The 26852-nt window shown below is 34.3% G+C and overlaps 1 protein-coding gene across 4 annotated transcripts in view; it reads left to right on the forward strand.

Moving 5' to 3' along the window:
- SLC4A7 (solute carrier family 4 member 7) overlaps positions 1 to 26852 on the forward strand; it is a 127299-nt gene that overhangs the window by 53076 nt on the left and 47371 nt on the right. For 2 of the 4 annotated variants that reach the window (XM_077129952.1, XM_077129951.1), the window contains exons 2-7: positions 2244 to 2325; positions 16704 to 16850; positions 20228 to 20366; positions 20914 to 21074; positions 21778 to 21966; positions 24512 to 24880. In XM_077129952.1, the coding sequence (XP_076986067.1) occupies positions 2244 to 2325; positions 16704 to 16850; positions 20228 to 20366; positions 20914 to 21074; positions 21778 to 21966; positions 24512 to 24880 (1087 nt within the window). The remainder of the gene's footprint in view (positions 1 to 2243; positions 2326 to 16703; positions 16851 to 20227; positions 20367 to 20913; positions 21075 to 21777; positions 21967 to 24511; positions 24881 to 26852) is intronic. The other 2 variants (XM_077129954.1, XM_077129953.1) reach the window with 2 other exon arrangements.

Here is a 26852-nt window from a genome sequence, read left to right on the forward strand (position 1 = left end):
GACATATGCTTAGACAGCTTGCATTAAATTATATCATTTAAAGAGTGCCATTTAACCTTTTTATAATCAGAAACTGAAAATGTCATATGCTTTCCTCACATAAATTAGGACATATAAAGCTTGGTACTAAGAGGAGGCTTATTTTATGAATAGAATATTGAATGAATATATTCGTCTGCAGACCACAGATTGTAGAGTTGAAGAGTCCTTAAAAGTTTTTCATGTATTATAATGAATACAGATCAACTCAACTAAATAAAAACTGAAGTCTCTGTAACATTCACATAAAGCAAGACCATGAGTGCATTACGAGTTGTTGAGTCAAAGATTGCTTGCCTTTCAAAGTTAGAATTAGGAGTTTCGAGGAAATTCTTGGAGGTCAGTTAGTCCAGCCCCTTACCTCTTTTATGGATGAGGAAAACAAGTTCATGTAAGCTCAGTGACTTGCTTAAGGACATTCAGAAGTTAGAGGCAAGGCTTCAAACCACATCTCTTTATGTTACTGAAACTGTAACACAGACTGAGACTGCCTGTCTTCCCTCTTCTCTTTCTAACTTAACTAAATTTTTTTCTATGTCATATAATGGCCACCGTGATCGTTTAAAAAGCCCCAGAACTTAACAGTAATTTTCACTTGTTTATTTAGTCATACCCAAGTCTTATAAAAAGGCCTGAAGTATTTTTAAAACCTGTTTCTCCTATACTTGAAGCTTAAAGTACCACACCTGGCTGAGTAAAACAAAATGGAGATATGGTCTAAAAGATCATTAAGTCCAAAAGTAAACTGGCACATATTTAGAAGATAGGTGCTTGGCAAGTGTTTTTAGGATATTCTAGAGTAGAATCCCTGTTTTTATAAACAAGTACATCACTCTGTGAATTTGCTGCAGCTCATCCCTGTGTGGCAAAATAAAAGGCAGTATATAATACACAGTTCTAGATAGAATTCCATGTATACACTCTAAAGCTAAAGTCTCTAACGTTCGCATAAAGCAAGGCCAATACAACTTTTGATCCATGGAAACAAGTTGTCAGGAAATATACCTTTTTCACACCTACCTTCAAATTCCTTTATTTGATTCACATGCTCCTTACACTCCAGCACTTTTCCTGCCTCGCCCAACTCCCATTTTCCCTCAATAAACTATTGTCATGCCTAAAAATATAAATAGTCTATGGCAGTATTTTACAATAACTAATTGTAGACTTTTTGTTGAATTGCAGAAAGGGAAATAATTATGAAGGTAGATTCTCCGCAACCAAAAGGTAGACTGTGCCTAGAGGTTAAATATTGATGGGTCTTTTTCCCTTTGTAGGGGGTAAAAAATTCTTATAATTTTGATCGACTCTTGATTAATTTAAAAGTAAAAGTGATATTGCAAATAATGTCCATAGACTAAACTTTCTATCATATTTTCTGTGTGTCATTTAGAATGCTGGCAGCAGATTAGGCTTTATATTGATAGGTTTTTTGCCTTCCCTTGACACTGAACTTTGATTAAAGAGCCATGAATTGCTTACAGTACTTCAGTGTTTATCTTATTTAAACATTATGTCAGCGACTCACTTATGGCTATTTATATGTTTAATCCAGTGTAGCTGAGTTAAGTGTTTCCTTTTAATTAGAAGACTTAGAGCAAATAAATGAGAAAGCATTGCATATATGGTGGGGTGGCAGACGGAGGGTCTTTCTGTTGAGAATGAGTGAATGTAAGTACCAGTTACTTAGTGAGCCTCTGGTATGTTTGTGTTGTTTTGGCTTTTAATTGGTAAATTTCTGGCTTTTTATATTTTCAAACTGCTTCAGAAATATACTCAGATTGTTTAACTTTATTATGTTCGCTGAATTGAATTTCAACATCCGAAGAAAAACTTTATTTCCATAACGAAAGCAGAAGATTATTTTCTAGGCAAATGTGTTTTCTGTTTGCACTTAGTCCTCTTCTGCACTACTTGAGTCATAATTTTATGGTTTCTTTTTTTCCTGAGGTTATTTTGATAAGAATTGAGATGACAAAAGAAGGAACAACATGAGATTTTTTAATGGTCTCTTGTGAATTAAAAAAAAGCACCTTATGTGTGCTTTACAAGATAACAGTAATGTAGTTATTTGTGATAAGAATTTAGTTCTTTGAAGTGAATGCAGTCTTTTTTTTTTTTTTCTAAGAGTCATCTCAGATAATGCACATAGTAGGGCTTCAGAATATAGATTTCATTAGTGAATGAAAATGATTTATTTTTAGGGTCCTGATGAAGAAGCTGTTGTGGATCTTGGCAAAACCAGCTCAACTGTGAATACGAAGTTTGAAAAAGAAGAACTAGAAAGTAAGTTTGTTTAAATTAGTCTTATACTTAGCAGGATAAATTGCCAGGGAATGTTTACTAGTGTCCTTTAATTTTGAAACATTTTTTGTTATTGTGAGGTAAAGCATACATTTAGAAGGGTGCTGAACACTTTTCTGAGTACAGTCTAAAGATTAATAATACAGCAAACACCGTCACCACCAACCATGTGTAGAAATAGGACATTGCCAGTACCCCAAAAGTCATCCTGTCCTCCTTCACTATTGACCAGTTTTTGAGTATTGATATTACCTAATATATTATTTAGGGTTTTCCAGAGATCCAGAACCCGCAAGCTGTAAAACGAGATTCATTATTAGGAATTCATTCACATGACCGCGGGGCTTAGCAAATACGAATTCCCAAAGGGCGTTGGGTGATGGTCACTCTGGTCCTTGATGTCCTGTAACTTAAATACTGTGACATAAAGAGAGGCAAGCATATAACTGTAGAGAAAATGAATTATTTGCCGATCTGTCTCCCCCAAAATGGAAGGAGTCCTCACAAATGGTTTCTTTTGTTTCTTTTCATTAAATACAATTTTAGGTTCCAGAAGAGTTACAGAGATTGTGTAGCTCTATTCCTTTCATCTAGGTAGATGTAAGATGTTAACATAACCATACATTTATCAAAATGAAGCGATTTATATTGATACAATTCTCCTTAGTAAACTACAGATTTTATTTGGATTTCACCAGTTTTTCCACTATTATCCTTTTTCTGTTCCAGGTCCTACAGTTGAGTTCTCTTATCTCTTTAGTCTTCTCTAATTTATGTAGTTTCTCAGTCTTTCCTTGTCTTCCATGACCTTGACACTTTTGAAGAGTAGTTTTCAGCTGTTTTGTAGAATATCCCTCAATTTAGATTTTTCTGTTATTGTCACAGGAATAGATTGAGGTTCTAGATATTTGGGGAGAATACCACAAACGTGATGTGCTTTTTCAGTACATCATATCTGTGAATACATGATATCAGTATGACTTATTAGTGGTGCTAACCTTGAACAGTTAATGTGATGTTCATAAAAAATGTTTTGATGGATGTTTTTCTTCCTTTTTGTCTTTTTTGGGAGCTGCATACCTGAGTTAATCTCCTGATTGCAGGAGCTAGAGAAGTTAAATTTTTTTAGCAATAATTTTATTAATGTAGAGTGATAACATTTAATACCATTACTTTACCATTTAATGTCAACCCTCAAATGTATGTGAACAAGAAAATGAAGGAAGAAGCACTTGACTGTGTTTCTTGTTTACATTAGGATCCTTAGCTTTCATACTTTGAACACATTTAAATCTTAGTATCAAGTTTTTTTTCTAAAGCTTGTCTCAGAATTTGAGCCAATAGCCTCCTGCCAAAAATACATAATTTGAATGTAATTATGAGGAAACATCAAACATTCCCCAATTGAAGGACATTCTACAAAATAACTGGTCCATGCTCTTCAGAAAGATTAAGGTCAAAAAAGACAAATGCTAAATTACTCTTTCAGATTACAGGAGACTAAAGTGGTATGACAGCTAACTGTAATGTATGATCCAGGATTGGATTCTGGACTGAGAAAGAAAATTAGCCCTGCAGGAAATTATTGGGATAATTGTCAACGTTTGTTTATGGAGAACAGATGAGATGATTGTTAAAAATGACAGAGTTTCTCATTTCTATTATTATACTGAGTTTGTTCTCAATACATACACACTGAAGTATCTAGGAAGAAGGGATGATGTCTGCACCTGTCAAATGATTTTTTAAAAATTATTTATATAGCTAGGTAAAGAAAATATGAGATAAAGGAAAAAACAGATAAAAAATTTAAGAAATGGGGTAAGTTTCAAACAGTATAATGTGGTGGCAGTTCTTTGTCCTATTCATCCAAATTGCAAGTTTAATCTTATATCCATAAAAATGTCCATATAAAGAAAAAATAATGAAATTCGACAAATTTTATTGTGCTAGTTGTATATTTTGTGTGTATCACTATACTTGGTTACATAGGTGGGAAAAGGAAGAGAGCCAGGGCTGAGAGAAGATGGGCATCAACTCTCAGACAGCGTCTTGTGTGGTTAGTAATCAAGAGAGAGCCAATGAAATCAGACAAAATAGAGTCTAAGTCAAAAGCTATTATAAGCTTTTATAATGTTTAACAATTATACACATTTGTATTTATATATGAAGCAAATATTGGTAGAGTTGAAGAGAGAAATAGTTCCAAAATAATAGTTGGAGATATCATTATACTGCTTTCACTATTGTATAGAACATCTGGGCAGAAGATAAGTAAAGAAATAGAAGACTTGAATCATACTCTAAACCAACTACATCTAACAGATATGTAGAATACTTCGCCCAACAGCCATATAATACACGTTCTTCTCTATTACCATGGATTGTTTTCTAGGATAGAACATATGTTAGGAAACAAGACAAGTTTCAAAAAAATATTGAAACCTAGACTTTCTTCTCCAACCGCAATACAGTGATGCTAGATATCAAAAATAGAAGGGAAACTGGAAAATTTACAAATATGTGGAAATTAACATGCTTAACCAGTAGATGAAAGAAGAAATCAGAAAGGAAGTGAGAAGATACTTAGAGATGATTAATAACAAACACACAACATTTAGAGAGAAATTTATAGCTATGAATGCCTATATTGAAAAAGAACTCAAAATAATAATCTTAACTTTCCATTTTGAGGAACTAGAAAAAGAAAAGGAAACTAAAGCCAAAATTAACAGAAGGAAGGAAATAATTAAGATGAGAGGGAAGATGAAATGATACAGAAAATAGAATCAACAAAATAAATGTTGATTTTTTTGGAAAAAAAAATCAGTAAAATTGATATACCTTTTCTGGACTAAGAAAAAAGATGCAAATAACTAAAGTCAGAAATGAAAATGCTGACATCACTACTGAACTTACAGAAGTAAACATGATTAAAAGAGAATACCATGAACTGTTGTACAGCAACAAATTAGAAAATTAGATAATCTGAAATAAAAGGGACAAATGCTTAGAAACATACTGTGCTGGTCTGAAAGGAATATATGCCCTGGAATAACCATGTTTTAATCCTGATCCAGTCTTGTAGGAACAACCATTGCTTCCTTTAATCTCTATTCAGGACTTTAGATAGGAGACATAATTACACTATCTCCATGGAGACATGACTCATCCAATTGTGGGTATTAATTAGAGGGAGATATGACTCCATCCATTCCAGGGGATCTTGAGTACCTTACTGGAATCCTTTTAAAGAGGAGGCATTTTGGAGAAATCTTTAGAATGACAAGATCCATGAGAGCCACGAGAACTGCAGAGCCCACACAGTCAGAGATCTTTGGAGATAAAGAAGGAAATGTCCCCTGGGGAGCTTCATAAAGCAAGAAGCCTGGAGAGAAAGCTAGCAGACACTGCCGTGTTTGCTGTGTGCCTTTCCAGTTGAGAGAGAAACCCTGAACTTCATCGGCCTTTCTTGAGTGAAGATAACCTCTTGTTGGTGCCTTAATTTGGAATTTTTATAGACTTTTTTTAATTGGGACATTTTCTTGGCCTTAGAACTGTAAACTAGCAACTTAAAAAATTCTCTCTTTTTAAAAGCCATGCCATTTCTGGTACATTGCATTCCATCACCCAGCAAACTAGAACATACACAAATTATTTAAACTGACTCAAGAGGAAATAGAAAATCTCAGCAGACCTGTAACACGTAAAGAGATTGAATCAATAACAAAGCCTTTTGACAAAGAAAAGTTCAGGACCGGATAGCTTCAATCATGAATTCTATCAAACATTTAAAGAAGAATGAACACCATTCAAATTCTTCCCAAAAAATCAGGAGGAGGGAACACTTCCTAATTCATTCTATGAGGCCATCATTACCCTGATACCAAACTCATTAATGGCCACACAAGAAGAGAGAATTGGAGTCAATTTTCCTTATAAATATAGGTGCAACAATTCCTAACAAAATAGTAGCAAGCTGAATCCAACATGTGAGAAGGATTATACACCATGACCAAGTGGGATTTATCCCAGGTGTGTTAGGGTGGTTTTGCATATGAAAATCAATCAGTGTACTATACCACATCAATAGAGTGAAAGAAAAAAAAGGACATGAACCTCATTTGACAAAATTCAGCATCCTTTTGTGATTAAAACACTCAGGAGTAAGTAGAAATAGAAAGGAATTTCCTCAAAACTGGTAAAGGACATCTGTACAGTACCACAGCCAGCATCATATACAATGGTGAAAGACCAAAAGCTTTCCCTGAAGATCTGAAACAATGCAAAAATTTTCACCACAGAAATTTAATATTGTAGAAGTTCTAGAGCAGTTAGACAAGAAAAAGAAATAAAGTGTTTCCAAATTGGAAAGCAAGGATTGAAATAATATCTATTTACAGACAAGGTGATTCTACATAAAATCCAAAGGAATCCACGAGAATGCTCCTGGAGCCAATAAATTAATTCGGCAAAATACCAGGGTAAGAGGTCAACATAGAAGATCAGTTTTGTTCCTGTACATTAACAATAGACATCTTGAAGAGAAAGTAAAAAAAAATCAATTCTATTTGCAGTAACATGAAGAATAGAGTAAGTAGAAATACATTTAAACAAGAAGATTAAAGAGTGAAAATTACAAAACACTGCTGCAAGAAATTTAAAAAAGACATAAATAAGTAGCAGGACACACCTTGCAATCATGGATTGCAAGACTTAATATTGTTAATATATCACTACTGTCTAAAGCAATCTATAGATACAGTACAATACCTATCAATTACAGCAGCCTTTTCTGCAGAATTGGAAACTCCAAAACTCATTTTTTTGGAGGGGGAGAGGGTGGGGGATTTTAACTTTTATTCACATTTCTATTCAGGAGTGATGAAAACGTTCTAAAATCAACCATGGGAATGTGATGGTATTGTGAACCAGTGAATGTATACTTTGGTTGGTATGTATGGTGTATGAATATATCTCAAATTGAAGAAAAAAAATTACTGCAAGAAAAGAAGAGCTGAAAATGGGGAAACCAAGGCGTCTTCAAACAAGATAACCAATTGAGACAGAAGAATAATGATGCAATGGCGTGAAAAATTGTGCACAAGGACCAAGTCATGGCAGGTTCAGAGAAGTCAGGACTAGTAAGAATAGGTATGGCTGCAAAAAGGGGATTCCCCATGTGAAAAAATTAGGTGTAATAGATTATGACTTGAATATGAAGCATTTGGAGTAATTTTACAATTATTTTTACAAGTTTACTGTTCTAAGGAAGTAAAAGTGTCCAAATTAAGGTACCAACAAGAGAAGGCCTGGGGTCAATCAAGAAAGACTGATGGGTCTGGAACACCTCTGTCATCTGCAAAGTCAGTTGGCTGGCCTCTGCTGGTTCCCTGCTCCTGACCTCCGTTCCTGTGGGAGTTCCTCATTTTGCTTCTCCTAGGACTAGCTTTCATCTCTTCGCTTCCATTGGTTCTCTCCAGGTTCTTGCTTAGTATCTCTTGGCGACGTCTGCTGAGCTTCAAGAGTCTTTACACATGTCTCTGTTCTCCAAGTGTCAGCATCTGTGTCAGCTCTGCTGTGAATTTTCTGTTGGCTCTGTTGTTTTTGTCTTTTCTCCAAAATGTTTCCTCACGTGAACTCTAGTAAACTAATCAGGACCATCTAGAATAGGTGGAGTCACACCCACAACTGGGCACATCACATCTCCTTGGAGATAATCTAATCATACGCCATTGAATCAGAATTAAAAGAAATGGTCCCAATTGCCAAGAGATAGAAATAGCCCAGATGTTCATCAACAGACGAGTGGCTAAACAAGCTGTGGTATATACATATGACAGAATATATGCAGCTGTAAGACAGGGTAAAGTTATGAAGTATGTAGCAACATGGATGGATTATGCTGAGTGAGATTAGCCAGAAACAAAAGGACAAATACTGTATGGTCTCACTGATATGAACTAACATTAATGAATGAACTTGGATAATTTCAGTTAAGAACAGAGGTCATCAGGAGATAGAAAAAGGGTAGATATTGGGTAACTGAAACTGGAGGGATATGGATTGTGCAACAGGATTGATTGTAAAAATTCAGAAGTGAATAGCACAATAGTATCTAACTGTAATACAATAATGTTAGAACACTGAATGAAGCTGTATGTGAAATTGATAGAGGAAGGAGGCCTGGGGGCAAAAATGAAATCAGAAGGAAAGATATTCAATAAAGACTGAGATGGTATAATATATGAATGCCTAGAGTGTATAATGAATGTGACTAAACGTACAAATTTAAAAATGTTTTACATGAGGAAGGAACAAAGGAATGTCAGTAATGCAAGGTGTTGAAAATAGATGGAAATCAATATTTTAAAACTTTAACTTGTATGAGACTAAAGCAAAAAATGTTTATTTGGTACAAAATGTTTACTTTGATTAGTGCATTTCCTAATATAACTTATGTGGACAGCTTAATTGAATGTCATAAGTACATGGAACCTTGAGTAGGGCATGAGATTTTGTAGGTTTGTCCAGAGTGATGCCTCGATAAATCCCAGAAGGATTTGAACAGTGAGTAAAAAAGTATTTGCAAAGTCCCCTTGGGGGAATGGTGAGAAAGGGGGAAAATTCAGCTTCCCCATGTGGAGAATTCCTGATATTTTCACAAGCTTTGGGGATAACCAAAGCAATAGGCTAAGCCCCAAGTCGGGTTATTCATAATGAAACTTAACTCTGCAGAGGACAGGCTAAGCCTACTTAAAATTAGGCCTAAGAGTCACTCCCAGGAGAACTTCTTTTGTTGCTGAGATGTGTCCTCTTTTTCTCAGCCAATATGACAAGCAAACTCACTGCCCTCCCCCTCTCTACATGGGACATGACTCTCAGGAGTGTGGACCTTCTTGGCAATGTGGGACAGAAATCCTAGAATGAGCTGGGACTCAGCACCAAGGGATTGAGAATATCTTCTCGACCGAAAGGGGAAAGAGGCAAATGAGAGAAAATAAAGTGTCAGTGGCTGAGGGATTTCAGAGTCGAGAGGTTATCCTGGAGGTTATTCTTATGCATTAAATAGGTATCACCTTTTTAGTTAAGGCGTAACAGAGAGGCTGGAAGGAAGTGCCTGAAAATGTAGAGCTGTGTTCCAGTGGCCATGTTTCTTGAAGATGATGTATAATGATACAGCTTTCACAGTGTGACTGTGTGATTGTAAAAACCTTGTATCTGATGCTTCTTTTATCTACCTTATGGATAGATTAGTAAAACATATGGATTAAAAATAAATAAATAATAGGGGGAACAAATGTTAAAATAGATTTAGTAGATTGAAATGCTAGTAATCAATGAAAGGGAGGGGTAAGGAATATGGTATGTATGAATTTTTTTCTGTTTTCTTTTTATTTATTTTTCTGAATTGATGCAGATGTTCTAAGAAATGATTATAATGATGAATATACAACTGTGATGAAAAAAGGAATGTTCATATTGTATGTTCATTGGTTTTATTAAGAAAAATTAAAAAAAAAGAAATGGCTCTTCCCACAAAATTGTATCAGAATTAAAACATGACTTTTCTGGGCTACACAATATTTTCAAACCAGCACAATTATGGTATTAACCATTACATAATTAATCACACCAATTAATATATAATATTAAGTGTATGTTATATAATTATTAACATATAATTAATATTATATAATAATAATAATTAGTATTAATATAATACCGTCAGAATATACTTATTTTGGGAAAAGATTAGGGCTGGGAGTTGAGCATATATTATGTGGAATTAACTCAATCCAAGATGACTTTTGAAATGCAAAATCATCTTAGATTGAGTATGAATTGGGAAAGATAAAATTAAAAATGAAAACATGTACAAAGAAGCATTAAAATAATTGAAAATAGTTACATATGGGAAATGGGTTGAGGATGTGAAGAAATGGAGCAGGGAGTACATTTCTGTTTGTTTTCTTAATGGTGGCAGTGTATGTAGTATCTTAACCTAAGATTATTTCATTTTGATCCAATCCCCAAAGCAAAGGAAAGAGTTTGGTATAGCAGAAGTTCACTACCAAGTGATAATCTTCCTTGGCACCATCAGCATTTTCTCCTTTAAGTAGAGATGCTTTTGGATATGAACAGAGGGAAGCAGTGGCAGCATCCTCATTTTTTCTGCCTCGGATTTAGGCACAGCAGTGTGATAAGTTGAAGACAGTTGAGAACCAGTACTGCTTACATTTTAACAACTATGAATATCTCTGCAATTTTATAAAAGTTCAGTTTTTGATTTAGGGTAGGCCCTTTGTTTCTACCAAGCTACTGGGGCATGGTGATACCTGGGTATGGTGATACCAAAGGCACATACACCTCACACTATGAGTAGCAAAGTCCTGTTTTAAGTCTGTACTTCCTTATAGAAGTGGTTTTCAAATTTTGATGGTGTATTAGTTTGCTAATGCTGCTGGAATGCATTATACCAGAAATGGAATGATTTTTTTTTTTTTTATTAATTAAAAAAAGAATTAACAAAACAATTAGAAATCATTCCAATCTACATGTACAATCAGTAATTCTTAATAACATCACATAGTTGCATATTCATCATTTCTTAGTACATTTGCATCGATTTAGAAAAAGAAATAAAAAGACAACAGAATAAGAATTAAAACAATAATAGAAAGAAAAAAAAACAAAAAAAACAAAAACAAAAAACCTATACCTCACATGCAGCTTCATTCAGTGTTTTAACATAATTGCATTACAATTGGGTAGTATTGTGCTGTCCATTTCTGAGTTTTTATATCCAGTCCCGTTGTACAGTCTGTATCCCTTCATCTCCAATTATCCCTTCTCTTTTTTTTTTTTTTTTTAATTAACGGAAAAAAAGAAATTAACCCAACATTTAGAGATCATACCATTCTACACATGCAATCATTAATTCTTAACATCATCACATAGATGCATGATCATCATTTCTTAGTACATTTGCATTGGTTTAGAAGAACTAGCAACATAACCGAAAAAGATATAGAATGTTAATATAGAGAAAAAAATAAAAGTAATAATAGTAAAATCAAAACAAAACAAAACAAAACAAAACAAAAACCTATAGCTCAGATGCAGCTTCATTCAGTGTTTTAACATGATTACTTTACAATTAGGTATTATTGTGCTGTCCATTTTTGAGTTTTTGTATCTAGTCCTGTTGCACAGTCTGTATCCCTTCAGCTTCAATTACCCAAATGGAATGATTTTTAAAGGGCAATTCATAAAATTACAAGTTTGCAGTTCTAAGCCTCTGAAAATGTCCAGATTAAGGCACCAACAAGAGGTTACCTTAACTCAAGAAAGGCTGATGCAGTCCAGAACACCTCTGTCAACTGGGAAGATGTGTGACTGGCATTTGCTGGTCCCTTGCTCCTGGGCTCCATTGCTTTCAGCCTCTGTTCCTGTGGAGGTTCCTCACTTGGTTTCTCCAGGGCTGGGTTTTATCTCTTGACTTCTGGCTCTCTCCAGGTTCTAGGTTGCTTAGCACCTCATAGGAAGGCACATGGTGATACCTGCTGGGTTCTGCCTGTGTCTAGGCATCCGCTGTCTCTGTTAGCACTCCAAGCATCTCCAAGTATCTGGGTCTCTGTCAGCACTGAAGGAACTGTTCTCCAAGCTTATGCATCTCAAAAATCAATTTATATGAAACTACAAAGGGTCCTCAATGGCTAAAACAATTTTGGAACAGAAGAACAAAGTTGGAAGACTCATATTCTTTGATTTCAAAACTTACTACAAGGCTACAGTAATCAAAAGAGTGTGGTACTGGCGTGAGCACAGACAAATAGACCAATGGAATAGAATTGAAAGTCCAGAAAAAATTTCACACATCTTTGGCCAAATAAGGGTGCCTGTACATGCAATTGGGTAAAAGAATAGTCTCTTCAACAAATGATGCCAAGGAAATTGGATATCCACATGCAAAAGAAAGAAGTCAGCCCTCTACCTCACTCCATATACAAAATATCTCAACATGGATTAAAAGACTGAAATACGTATAAGAAATAAAACCATAAAACCCTTAGAAGATAACAGACACGTTATATATCTTTATGAGCTTGGATTTTGGAATGAGTTTTTAAATATGAGAACCAAAAGCATGAGCAGCAAAAAAAAAAAAAGATAAATTTGACTTTTTCAAAATGAAAAACTCTGCAGAGAACCAAGAAAGTGAAGAGACATCTGCAGAATAGGAGTAAATAGCTGTGTACTGGTTTGAAAGGATGTATGTACCCTTGAAAAGCCATGTTTTAGTCAAAATCTTATTTCGTAAAGGCAAAATAATCCCTGTTCAATATTGTATATAGCCAAATTAAGAGTGGTTGTTAAACTGGATTAGGGGAGATGTGTCTCTACCCATTTGGGTGGATCTTGATTGGTTTATTGGAGTCCTATAAAAGAGGAAACATTTGTAGAATGAGTGATTCAGAGAGAGCAGAGAAGAAAGACATCACCACGAGAAGCAGAGAGCCCACAAGCCAGTGACCTCTGGAGATGAAGAAGGAAAACGCCTCGTGGGGAGCTTCATGAAACAGGGAGCCAGGAGAGAAAGCTAGCAGATGACGCCTTGCTTGCCACGTGCCCTTCCAGCTAAGAGAGAAACTGTGACTGTGTTCGCCATGTGCCTTCTCACTTGAGAGAGAAACCCAGAACTTCACTGGCCTTCTTGAACCAAGGTGTCTTTCCCCGGATGCCTTTGATTGGACGTTTCTATAGGCTTGTAATTGGGACATTTTCTCGGTCTTAGAACTGTAAAGTAGCAACTTATTCAATTTCCCTTTTTAAAAGCCATTACGTTTCTGACATATTGCATTCCAGCAGCTAGCACACTAGAACAAGCTGCAAATCATATATCTAAAGGCTTAATATCCAGAATGTATAAAGAAATCTTACAGTGCAACAACAAAATGACAAATAACCCAATTAAAAAAGGGGGAAAGGATTCGAAAACACATTTTTCAAAAGTGGATATAGAAGTGGTAAATAAGCACATGAAAAGATGTGCAATGTCATTAGACATTAGCAAAATGCAAATCCCAACCATAACGAAATAACCACTTTGCACCCACAAGGATATCTGTTATTTAAAAAAGCAGAAAATAACAAGTGTTGACAAGGATGTGAAGAATTGGAACTCTCATGTATTGTTTGTGGGGATATAAAATGGTGTAGCTGTTTTGGAAAAAGCAATATATGGTGGGGTCCTTATAAAATTAAATATAGAATTACCATATGACACAGCAGTTCCATTTCTAGGCATATACCCAAAGAAACTGAAAACAGGGATTTGGGCAGATACTTGTGTACCAGTATTTATAACAGCAGAATTCACAACAGCCAAAAAGGTGGAAATAACCCAAGTGTTCATCAGTAGATAAAAAGATGAACCAAGTCTACACGTGTGCTGGTTTGAAAATGTTTATGTAGCCTAGAAAAGCCATGTTTTAATACTAATCCCATTTTGTAAAGGTAGCCATTTCTTCTAATCCATATTCAGTACTGTATGTTTGAAACTAATTAGATCATCTCTCTGGAGATGTGACTCAATCTAGAGTGATGGTTAAGCTGGATAGGTGGAGACATGTCTCCACCCATTTGGATGGGTCTTGATTAGTTTACTGGAATCCTATAAAAAGAGAAAATATTTTGGAGAAAAAGAGATTCTGAGAGCCATGAGAAGCAGAGTCTACCCGCCAGTGACCTTGGAGATGAAGAAAGAAAATGTCTTCTGGGGTGCTTCATGAAACAGGAAGTCAGGAGAGGAAGCTAGCAGATGTCATGTTTGCCACGTGCCTTTCCAGATGAAAGAGAAATCATGACCATGTTTGCCACCTGCCCTACCAGATGAGAGAGAAACTCTGACTGTGTTTGCCATGTGCCTTTCCACTTGAGAGAGAAACCCTGAATTTCATAGGCCTTCTTGAATCAAGGTATCTTTCCCTGGATGCCTTAGATTGAACACTTCTATAGACTTGTTTTAATTGGGACATTTTCTTGGCCTTAAGAACTGTAAACTAGCAATTTATTAAATTCTACCTTTTAAAAGCCATTCCGTTTCTCGTATATTGCATTTTGGAAGCTAGCAAACTAGAACAACACCTATACAATGGAATATTACTTAGCCATAAGAAGGAATGAAGTACTGGGGCACGCTGCAACATGGATGAACCTTTGAAAGTATTCTACTAAGTGAAGTAAACAAGGCACATAGGACAAATACTATACAATTGTACTTACCTTAGATACCTAGAAATAGCAAATTCATAGAGACAGAAAATAGATTAGAGATTACCAGGGGATGGGAGGAGAGTGGAAGGAGAGCTATTGCTTGGTGGGATAGAGTATTTATAATTTTTGGAAATTTTTAAATTAAGAAAGAAAAAGAATTATGGGGCTAGGAAACGTTCTGACAATTATGATGTTGTGTCAAAAAGTGGTAATTTTGCCTAAAAGAAAGAGAACTTAAGTGCAGGGGAAAGAAGTGGGGGAAACATGAGTCCAGTAAACAGGAGTCTAGTAATTCATAGACTAGATAGGTAAATAGATAAATGTGGTAGAAAGGAGGGCTTGTCCTTTCAGCAGAATGTTGACTAATACATTTACAGAAAGTAAAATTGGGAAAAAAATTACCATTTACACCATCATAGTGAAGATTGATTTAGACAAGAATCAACTGGGTGCTAAATCTAGAAGTTGGAGGAAGAGGAGATTTATATGGCTTTAAAGTTTTTCCTGACTTTAAGATTCCTGATTGCTAATTCCAAAAGGAAAAATAGTCAACTCCTTGAAAGTGTAACAATTTTGTGTATGTGCATTAACAAATTTATAATCCTCCAAAATTTACTAAATTAAATATTGATATTAATAGAATTTGATGAAAACATACAGGGTGGTTTTAGAGATTGAGCCCTTTTAGTACATTTAAACAAGGTCCCAAGTATCCCGTTGTTTTTTTGTCTTATTGAAGACTACTTTTACCTTGAGAGAATCTCACGGAAGACATTCTCCCCTTGTTTTCATTAGCTCTGACACACATAACTAGACTTGTGCTCTTGTTGACAAACAAGCTATAAGAAACCTTAAACAGATTGTCAGGTGATTTTCGTATTCACCAAAGGAATAGGTCTAAAAGACCGAGTGATCCAAAATTAGTTTATTTAGTTGCGAAAATGTGACAACTTATCCTACTGTTCATAGGATATACCCCCTGTTATTGATGGAATTGGCAATTTGATGGAACCTGCAAATTGCCAATTTTAAATTGATTCCAGTTAAATATGTGCCAGAATTTCATTCTTCTGAAAAATTAAAATGTTTAATTTTAATATCTCTAGGTTTGAAAGAGTTGCTTTCAAATCTTATCTAAGAATGAAAATCCAGAGTTGCTTGAAATGTTTATTTTTTGATGATATTATCATGGAATTTGCTAGGAAAAAATGTCATTAAGTGTTCATATTTCAGCTTATTACTTTTTATTTTGTGTATAAGGAGAAACAGTTCTTTGCTTGATATTTTTCATAGTCGCAAATTAAACTTTTAGTCTAGACCCCCTTCTCTCAGTGGGGCTTAGATAGGAAATTTATTTGAACCATTAAGAAACAAAGTTCAGGCCTCTTAATATTTGACATAGTGCTACTCCTAATTTAGTTTCTTGAACTTTTATTTTGTAGGCATGAGCAGGGACTGCCTTTGTATAACTGTTTTACTAACCAGAGTACAAAGTCAGGATAGTGTAACATCAGCTGTAGCTTTTTCTGTTCTAAAAGGTTACAGAATTTTGCTGTATTCCTTTAATTGGAATATTTGGACAAATACATTTAACGTAGCCTTTAGTAATTTGAAACTTGCTGATTTGAGATTGGTAAAACTCTAAGAAAGTTAGTAAATATGTATAAATATACATGTGTGACCATTGATTATAAGACATTTAATCACCATGGAAATACATCATTAAAAGGCCTGTACTAACTAGGGTTGGCACCAGTAGATACAGATGGAACTAATCTGTGTCTACATAGTGTGATTTCAGGTGGGCCAAGTTCTTCCTTCTCAAAGTAACTTTTGAGGCTTACGAGTTAATTCTTAAATAAGTAACCTTTATATATAGTGTAATCATCAGTTAATAGTAACATTCTGTGTAATTCTCTATGGAATAAGGGAACTTAATAGGAAACTAGAATTTTAAATTAAAAAATAAACATATGACATAATTCTTTGTTATCAGAGTGTAAATTTCGGTATACTTTTGAGCATATCACTTTTTCCATTCTGGAAAACCAGTGGTAATATGTCTCTGACTCTTTTAATAGGTCATCGAGCTGTGTATGTTGGTGTTCACGTCCCGTTTAGTAAAGAGAGTCGTCGGCGACATAGGCATCGAGGACATAAACATCACCACCGGAGAAGGAAAGACAGAGAATCAGATAAAGAAGATGGACGGGAATCTCCTTCATATGGTAAGAGAAAATTGTAGCTCTCCACTGGCAGTTCTTTCCTGGAAAGGATTTAATTTTTTATTGAATATTTTCTTTTTAAAATTTTATGTCTGCAATGATTTAGCCACATTGTGTGTGTTGGGGAATACTAATTGAAGGCAGAAGTTGTTGTTTCGAAGAAAAATAATTAGTCTATAGGTTAAGGTATACTTGGGGTAAGTGAAAATAAAATATTTTCTTTTCTTCATATATTCCAACCTTGGAATAGTTAAAATTGGATCTTTGCACATAAACTACCATTTTGGAGGGTTTTATTTCCTTTTCTCAATCATGTATTTCCATATTTGCATATGCAATAAAAAGCATCTGGAATCCATAGTCTGCTGCTCAGCAATAAAAAGGAGCAGCTTAATCATATATACCACAACATGTATGATTCTCAAATATATTATGCTCTGTTAAAGAAGTCATAAATAGAAAACTACATGTATTAAAATTATGCAGTATAATACAGTGGTTACAAGGGCAGGGGTGATGAATGGAGAGGATTTTCTGTAAAGGAACAGCAAAAGGTAACTTTTGGGGGACAGTGGAACTATTCTGTATGGTGGTCATTGTGGTGGTTACAGTGTGTATCACTGTGCAAAAAAATATGTTTTTTACTATATGTTAATAAAAAAAGTCAAAGATGTAGAAAAAAATGCCAGAAGATTTGAACAAGCCATCAAATAGATACAAAAAGATGCTCACCACTGTTATTCTGTACAGAAATGTGAATTAAAGCCACAGTAAGTTAACACTTTACACTCACTGGAATGCAATGCCTAAACTTAAAAATGACAGTACGAGCAGAGCAACTGGCATTCTCATTCATTTCTCATGTGGATGCAAAATGGTACTATCATTTTGGAAATCCATTCAGCAGTTGTTTTTTTATTAACTTAAAACCTAGACTTTCTGCATAAACCCAGCAATCCCATTCCTAGAAGTGAAAGGGAAGTAAAAGCCCATGTCTGTTTGTTTATGTGAACATTCATAAGCAGCTTTATTCATGATGAACAAAAAATGGAATCAACCATATTTCTTTCAACTTGTGCAGTGAATGGATGGACAAACTGTTGCAGTATAATAGAATGCCAATCAGCAAGAAAAAGGAAAAAAGAAAGTACAACAAAACAATGAATCTGAAAACTATTTTGATAGATGAAAAAAAGTCACACAGATTCCACGTATATAAAGTTCTAGAAAAGACAAAGACAAAATTATAGTGACAGAAAGCTGATCAGTTATTCTCAGTGACCTGGAGAAGGAGGGAAGTGTATTTACAGGAAAGGGGAATGAGGGAGGTTTTTGGTGTTCTCTGACATAAATGTGATAGTGATTGTAAGAATGTGCATGTTTGTCAGGACTTAATTGTACATTTAAATTCAGTGACTTTTACTGTATGTGAATTATACGTCAATAAATATCTTGTAAGAAAAAAACTTCCACAAATTATTCCTTGCCTTGTTTGGGCAAGTATTGTCGTCATGAGAAAAAGATGAAATCTTTGGCTCAAACCTTATCCAAACACTGATAAAATTGTATAAGAATATGTTTTTTTCCTAATTGAATGGTAATATATATGATATTTTAGAAAATATTGAAGAAACACAAGGGAACAAATAAAATGCATACCAAGTTCCACAACCCTAGTACTTGCTTTCAGCCTTTATATTTTATTTTATTTATTTGTTTATTTTTTGTTTTTCTTTTGGTTTTTGCATGGGCAGGCACTGTGAATCGAATTTGGGTCCTCTGGCATGGCAGGCAAGCATTCTTGCCTGCTGAGCCACCATGGCCCGCCCTCAGCCTTTATATTTTATATCCATGCTTAGATTTTTTAAAAGAAGGTATTTTGCTAGACGTACTACTCTGTAGCTTGTTCTTTTTATTTAATGCCACATTTTTCAATAATTAAAAATTTATGCCCATCATTTTAATGGTGACATCATAATTTAATTAATTTACTATTATGAATGCATTGTTTCATAGTCTTCTGCTACAGCCTTGTAGATACAAAGCATACAAATTTGTAATTCCCTTAGTATAGACATTGCTTGGTCAAATGTTTTTTTTTTTTTACTAATAGTTCTTTTAGATCTTCAACAGATTTTACCCTCATTTATAAGTGTTCGAATTCTAGGTCAGTAGTTATTTTTCCTATGCATTTTGGAGATATTATCCTATTGTCTTTATGATACGAGGTCTGATGTCAAATTGTTATAACAATTTTTTCTCTCTGTATGTGCTTTAAATGTATTTCTTTTGTTTATGTCATGAAGTCCAATCACAATATGTCTGTTGTAAACAATTTTTTTTATTGTCCTACATAGGTCTCAAGATATTCCTTCACTGTGAAGATCCATGTCATATAAAATATTGGAAAATTCTCAGTTACATTTTTCTTATGTCCTTTCCTCCAATTCTCTATATTTTTCTCTTTCTGGAGCTGCTTCTTTTTGACTTCATTATTCTGGTCGTATCTTTTGGCTTTTTGCATTTTCCACCTTCTTATCCGTTGTTCCTGCATTATGTGTAATTTCCTCATATCACATTCTTTTAGCAATTCTCTCACATTTGCTCAAGTGCCTAGAGGTTTGTTTACTTAGGTCTACATTTTGAGTGTGAGCTCATCTTTCATATTCAGCCTAGTTTGATTTTTGTCTTTGGTTAATACTTGTAGTTGTTTGCTTGTTTGTTTATACTGTGGCCCTAGGGCTTTCAACTGTTCTGGACTGGTTTTTATGTTAATTTATTTACTTGGGAATCCTGTACTATACAGGTAGTTTAAGTTCAGATGCCAGGAGTTAGGGTATCTGTTTCTTGTAATGACTTGTCTTGTCCTCTAAGCCCCAGCTGACAGAGTTTTGCCATTCCACAGTAGTGTGACAAGTCAGTTTTTTCCTACACCAGGCTTTGAGTTCCTTATCATTTTTTGGAACTTGGTGGTAGTGGTGGGGGGGCAGGGTTCCTTTTTATTCTTAGTCACAGTCTAGCTTAAAATTTAATTTCAAGAAATATTCTATGCTACCTAGCATTTCTACATATTTTTTAGTGAGAAGAAGCCCTGTCTGTAAGCATAATCTTAAGTTCAGTGCTTTTGAATGTTGCTTATTTTTATTTTATTTTTGAGACCATTGAGGTATAAACATAATTTGACTTGTTTCTTTTTAACAAATACCTTCTACTTTTTGTCTGTAGAGGTTGTCTTCCTGTGATATGCATTCTGGGTTGGTGATCTGTGGTTTCCTTACAGTATTTTAATAGTAATTGTTAAGAAGATTCAGAGTTTGGATTTAACTGTGAATGGACTGAGAAAGATTTTGAGTGTGTATTTAAATTCCTGTTTTGTCAAGACACCCCGTCCCAGAGAGTTCAGTTTATCCTTGGCACTGAGGATGATGATGAAGAACATATTCCCCATGATCTCTTCACGGAAATGGATGAGCTGTGTTATAGAGATGGAGAAGAATATGAGTGGAAAGAAACTGCCAGGTAGTATTTCTGAGTCTTATTTCTCAACTGGCTTTATTGATTTCTTATGTAGTGTGAATGTTATGTTGAAAGTATGATATCTCCAGTGCTTTTAAATAATAAGCAGAGAGTTTCTTAATGTCTGGGAATTCTATCCTTAATTTTTCTATTTATTCTCAAAACTTATTACCTTAGTAGCCCTTAATACTCTAATGATATACAAAAGGAATTATTTTATTATAGATTTTAGTGTATTTAATTAAAGAACAATGATGGAAAATGTGAATCTTGCGTGTTATAAGCGTAAAAATGGATTAGAAGTGGAAACAATATAAAGTTTCACTGTTTGTTTTTGTACTATTGTAATAGAATTGGTAGAGGAACTCCAAAATAAATTCCTCTAGGTATTGTAGGCCATTACCCTAATCTGTAAAAAATGTGTTTGTAACCAATTTTTGTTTTTGTGGTGGTGATCTTTCTCTTGGAAGGGACAAATTTATGTGTATAACATTGAAATAAATGGACTCTTCTTATTTATAAAGTATTTTTTATATTTTACGTACTACAGATGGCTGAAATTTGAGGAAGATGTTGAGGATGGTGGTGACCGTTGGAGTAAACCTTATGTGGCAACTCTTTCTTTGCACAGTCTTTTTGAATTGAGAAGTTGCATCCTAAATGGAACAGTGATGCTGGACATGAGAGCAAGCACTCTAGACGAAATAGCAGGTATAGCAAGTTGATGTTTTTATATTTTAGCTGTACTGAAATCAGAGATATTTAAGTAAGGAACATAAAGTGGTTAAACCATCCACTTAACAACTGTGCATTGAGCTTTCTCTGTGCAGGGCAACGTGAGGGATAGACGTATAGATAAGGTACGGTTTTTGGTTTTGATAAGCATGGAGTCTAGACCATTAAATTAGGCCATAACTACAGTATAAAAGATGCAGTGACTAGTGACTGTTGCATAAGCAAAATGGAATCAGTCCTCAGGAAATTCAGAGGAAGGAGATTTTTACTTGTATTTTGGAAGGAATCTGGGGAAGATTCACAGAGGACCTTAAATCTACAACTTACTCATAGGGTTAGAACACGTGGGGATAATGAGTGAGTGGTGCAAGAGAAAATAAAGTCTTCTAAACAGGAGGAAGAACAGAAAGAAAAGCCTAGAGGAGTGTAGACAGGTCTAAATCTCTGAGCGTACAGAGATCTTAACAAGATTTTTGGGGAAATAGGTTAGAGCTAGATTGTGACTAGCTGTGAATCACATGCTTATTCAATATTAAAAGACTTATGTTTTCTTTCTAGAGCTATTTAAGAATCTTATTTTGTTATGAGGTTGCACTTAAACTTTCTTTATTCCTATATTATAGTCATCTAACAGTTTACCTAATAACAATAGCTGCTTTATTTTTTTTTCTTTGTGTAGATATGGTATTGGACAACATGATAGCCTCTGGCCAGTTAGATGAGTCCATAAGAGAGAATGTCAGAGAAGCTCTTCTGAAGAGACATCATCATCAGAATGAAAAGAGATTTACCAGTCGGATTCCCCTTGTTCGATCTTTTGCAGATATAGGCAAGAAACATTCTGACCCTCATTTGCTTGAAAGGAATGGTGAGATAAGTTGTGGCATCCAATTTTTGCTAACACTTCTAGTCTAACAGCGTTGTAATGTATTGCAGTTAACATTTGGGGCAAGAAAGATATTTCCAGGGAATTACATAGCTAATTCTCTAATATTTTTATAATATTGTTATTTGTGCTTTTTTAAAAATAACATTTCTAAAATGTTTTTCTTTACATCATGTTCTTCTGTAGAAATCACTTATATTAACTATTCCGTTACAATGACACAAATTAATTGTAAGTGTTGGTAATATTTAAATATTTACCATTATACCTAACTGAATTACTTTTCCTTTGTGCCTTTTTGCTTCCTGCTAAGGGTTTTCTTAGATAAAACTGATTAAAGACACAAACTATGAGCTATTATTTTAGTTTAATCTTTTTAGCTTTTATTTCTAAATCTTAGTTTGAAACTTTGTATCTAAATTAGATTTTTTTTCTCATCGTTTATTTTGTTTTCTGAATATACTGTATTGGGTATAATAAGCAAAGTGTTTTGGGGTTTGTTTACTGATTTCACTCTCCTTTATTCGTAATTGAAATTTTAGGCAGGGCTTTGTGAAAAGTTTTTTTGAATGCGCCTGTTCCTACGCGAGGGTGACCTAGTTGATGCCTTCTAAGACCTTGTTTATTGAGAATGGCTCAGATGCAAAGGCTCGTCAGTGGTGGTGCACGTGGGATGTGGGGAGACTGTTCTGTAGCAGTTTACCTCCGTCACGGCTTAAGTCTTAGGAAATCCAAACTTTTCCTTTTCCTTTTTTCTTTCTTTTTAAAGCACAGAAAGGCATTACTGAGGGTTCTGTTTTGGTGCTCAAAAAGAACTGTGATGACAGTGGACCTGGAAAAAACTGAGGTGAAAAGGATTACAGTAGTTTATGAGGTTCACTGCTGCCTCTAGCTGCTGTTACCCAAGTCTTACGTAGATTGCAGTGAAGAGGGAGAAGAGTATGGGCCACGGTGCCTTTCTCGTCATCCTTTTTATTCCTGAAAGAATGGTGTGGTTTTTAAGTGTTCTGCAAGCAAGCAACTGTAGGTGATAGGTTTACTATATCTGAAGTTGGCATACACATATTATTTATTGTGTACATTAATAGTAATGATATTTGGCAGCTTAGCATAAGATACCTAAGTCCATTTTTCTTCTGAGCCTTTAACCATTAAAACTTTTAGATCTGTTTTAAATTATGCGTTAGCATATTTAAGGAACCTTATGAACAAAAGAATATCTTATGTTTAAACACAAGCCATCTGTGTTTCATTTTACCTCTCTCTTTTGCCTTTAATTTTTTTAATGAAATTTTTTCCCCTACTTTGGTGAAATGAATTTATAACTCAGAGGGATGCAATTGAACCTTTGTTCCTCATTTACAGGACTTCATAATTATTCTCCAGTTATGATTTGGTTCCTTTCAGTCATTAGACAGTGGATATTTTCTTTAACATGCCATTTTCATATGGACGTTGTTATTTTGTTCTTAAAGGTATTTGGTTGTAATTTTAGCAGTTTTTCTGCCTGTGAAGTACTTTTTTAACTAAATGGTGGTTGCATATGGATTAGAGGTTAATCTTTAATTTTAATAATTCTGGGATCTCTAGAACATGTAGTTTTGATTACATAGATCATATGGACTTGATTGTTGTACTTTCTCATATTTTTCATAAAAAAGGATTGTTATTGTTTCACTATATTTAATAGAAATACCAAGTGTTTTAAGTACAAGTATTCATGACCTTTTGGAGTATTGTTTGTTTACTTCCTTATTGCTGTTGTTAGTGAGAAATACTTTATTCTTATCTAGCTAAATTAACGATTGCATGTATTTGATTAAATTTATCTGCTGTGTTAGAGATGGGGAGCATAGTATAGAGCATTTATTAATATATTTAGAGAGCTCAAGAATGCGTGTACTTTACAATTGACATTACATTTCTTTAAAAAACAAACGTATCCTTTAACTTGTCTTATATATTTTTTAACTTCATTTACCTGTTGACTTAATGCTATAAATATTTGCTATCAATTTTGAAGTTAGAAACTATTAAGTAATGTTAACGTGAACTTTTCTTATGAGAGATAATTATCTATAGCTGTTTGGTATGATGTAGGAAAATTCGCTTGAATATAAGCTATCAGTGCTGGTAAGTTTTGGCTTGAGTTCTACTTCTTATATTTGTATTATATATTCACATTGCTTCTTTTTATCATTTATTTAAACAACAACTTTACATTGATACTGTCTTTTTAAAAAAGCCACAGTGTTGGCTATTCTAATTTCTAACAGGATGTTGTTCCTTACCATCTACTATTAATATCTTTTCTGGATACACCTTCAGGAACTAATAACAGTTAAATCAACTTTTTTGGTGACTTTTTAACATTTAAAAACTTGATTGACATGCTAACCCTCATAGCATGAATTTGAAATTTTGGACCTTTAAAGCTTGCAATTTACAGTGTACATTGATTGATGTATGAGTCTGTTTGCCTTCTACAGTGAACTTCATAATTTTTCATTTATTTGTTTTATCTCAGGGGAAGGCCTTTCAGCCTCCCGCCACTCTTTGCGAACAGGTCTGTCTGCCTCAAACCTTTCATTGAGAGGAGAATCGCCTTTATCTCTTCTTCTCAGTCATCTTCTTCCTTCTTCAAGAGCTGGAACCCCTTCAGTCTCAAGGTGTACAACCCCAGTACCCACCCCTCAAAACAGTCCTCCTTCCAGCCCTAGCATCGGTCGCCTGACCTCCAGAAGTTCCCAACAGAGTCAGCTTCAGGCCCCAGAACTACTGGTTTCACCTGCCAGTGATGATATTCCCACAGTAGTAATTCATCCGCCTGAGGAAGACTTAGAAGCTCTGAAAGGCCAGGAGCAGAAGAATGAGGAAAATGTTGACCTAACTCCAGGCAACTATCCAAAATACACTCCATGTGTGGTGCTTTCTGCCTTTGGATCACTTGCACTTGGAATGCTTTTCAGCACATAGCTTAAGCAGCATATGTAGATAAAGCTTATAATTTGTTTTGACTTCTGCATGTTTTTTCTTTATAGTATGTTGTAGAAAATAACAGATTGTTAAAAAAAATTAGTTCTAAAAAGACTACCCATTACTTAAGCCCTTTCAGTTTTTTTCATTGAGATTTTAGATATCAAGGCATTTGAATGGTTAAGAAGAACGTAGTTAAGTTTATAATTAATGTTTACTTTCCCATGGCTTTTTAAATGGTGGCTTTTCTTCTTGTGCAGTCCATTCATAAAGGAATGAACACATAGTATGTAGATTATAATGAGATGAAACACTTTTTATCTATTTGGTGTTTTTTTTCCAAGGAATGCAGTGCTGTTTAGCCTTTCTAGCAAAGGTAGGATCAGATGTTCTTTTCTCTCATTCTACCTCCAAGGAGATTGAGATTCTCTTATAACTACCTGGAATCATCATTATTTCAAAACTAGTACTATATTTTGGAATAGACTTTAGTTATCCATTATTTAATGCCATATCTATCCAAATTTACCCCAAAATTTTCAGCACCAGAGTTGTTATGCTTGTGGCTAGGATTTGTTTTTGCATATGAATTAGAAAAATTATTACTGAGGAAAAGGCATATAGTTCATCTTATTTAAGGCTTAGAAGTTAAGATTATTTTGCTTCTCCCTTGTGTATTAATTTTATATACATTTCCACATTTTTCTCTTGGATTGGTATAGAAAAAAGTATTCTCTAATTATTTTTTACACAAATTTCATTTAAACATCAAAATATGATATATGCTAATGCTAGCTAGTGGTTTTGAATGCATGATAAGTATTATCTCATTTCTCCATAATAATGATAATATCTAACATGTAAGTGGTACCTTCAAGTTATTATATTAGCCCCTTTAGCATAGATAAAAATTTGTATAGGTTAGGTTGATATATACCCATTTTCAGAAATCTGACTCAAAAAATGAAATCATTTCCATGGGCCGTAGACCTAATAAGTGACAGCCTAAATCTTCTGGCTGTAAATCCTTATGCTCTTACCACTATATGACAGACATCTCTTTCTCTATTGGCTTTATTCAAACACACAACATACATTTAAGCAAAGCACATTGTAGTTGTCAAAAAAGAAAATGCTTTTAGAAGTATCAATGGAAGTTTTGTGTCTAAAGCATTTTAACATTAAGTTTGAGCATAGTTAAAGCTATCAGTGTTTTATACTTTGTTCCAGGCATAGTGATATGTGCTTTTAATAAATCATATTTCTAATTCTTAAACTATTCGATGAGATTGTTGTTATTCCTATTTTACAAATGAATAAAACCAAGATTACAGATATTAAAATCATACTGTAAATGATTAGAACAACGATTTGAACTCAGATGTCTCTATAACTAAATCTGTAGTTTAGTAAGTATTTCATTGTGAATTTTACTTGTTCATGAAAAAGAGAAACATAATGATGAGGGTAACTGAAGAGAAAAGAGAAAAAATACCTAGAGATAATCACTCAAGTCAAAATAGTTAGCACTCTTTTAATTAGAAAGACCTAGCAAAATTTACTGATTTTCTTCCTTGAACAAAATGATTCTTAAGTTACTTCCTTGCATTTGCTTTTACATTGTTCAGTAATGCTTTAAGATCTTCTATATTATTAAGAAGACACTGTAAAGTTTATTTAGGAAAGAGGAGGGAAGGTACATATGGGTTTACAGTGGCTTATTAGCCGTGGTATTAGGGAATAAAATGAGAAATTAGCTAAGAATTGAGGGACACAATTAAGTTTTTTTTTCCTTTGTATAAGTTTTCCATGACATTTATCAGCTGAAATCTTGATGAAGAAAAATTAGAATAAAGGGAAGGGAAGGAATTTCTGAAGACGAGAAAAAGCCC

The sequence above is a fragment of the Tamandua tetradactyla genome, chromosome 15, assembly GCF_023851605.1.
Source record: "Tamandua tetradactyla isolate mTamTet1 chromosome 15, mTamTet1.pri, whole genome shotgun sequence".
NCBI lineage: Eukaryota > Metazoa > Chordata > Mammalia > Pilosa > Myrmecophagidae > Tamandua > Tamandua tetradactyla.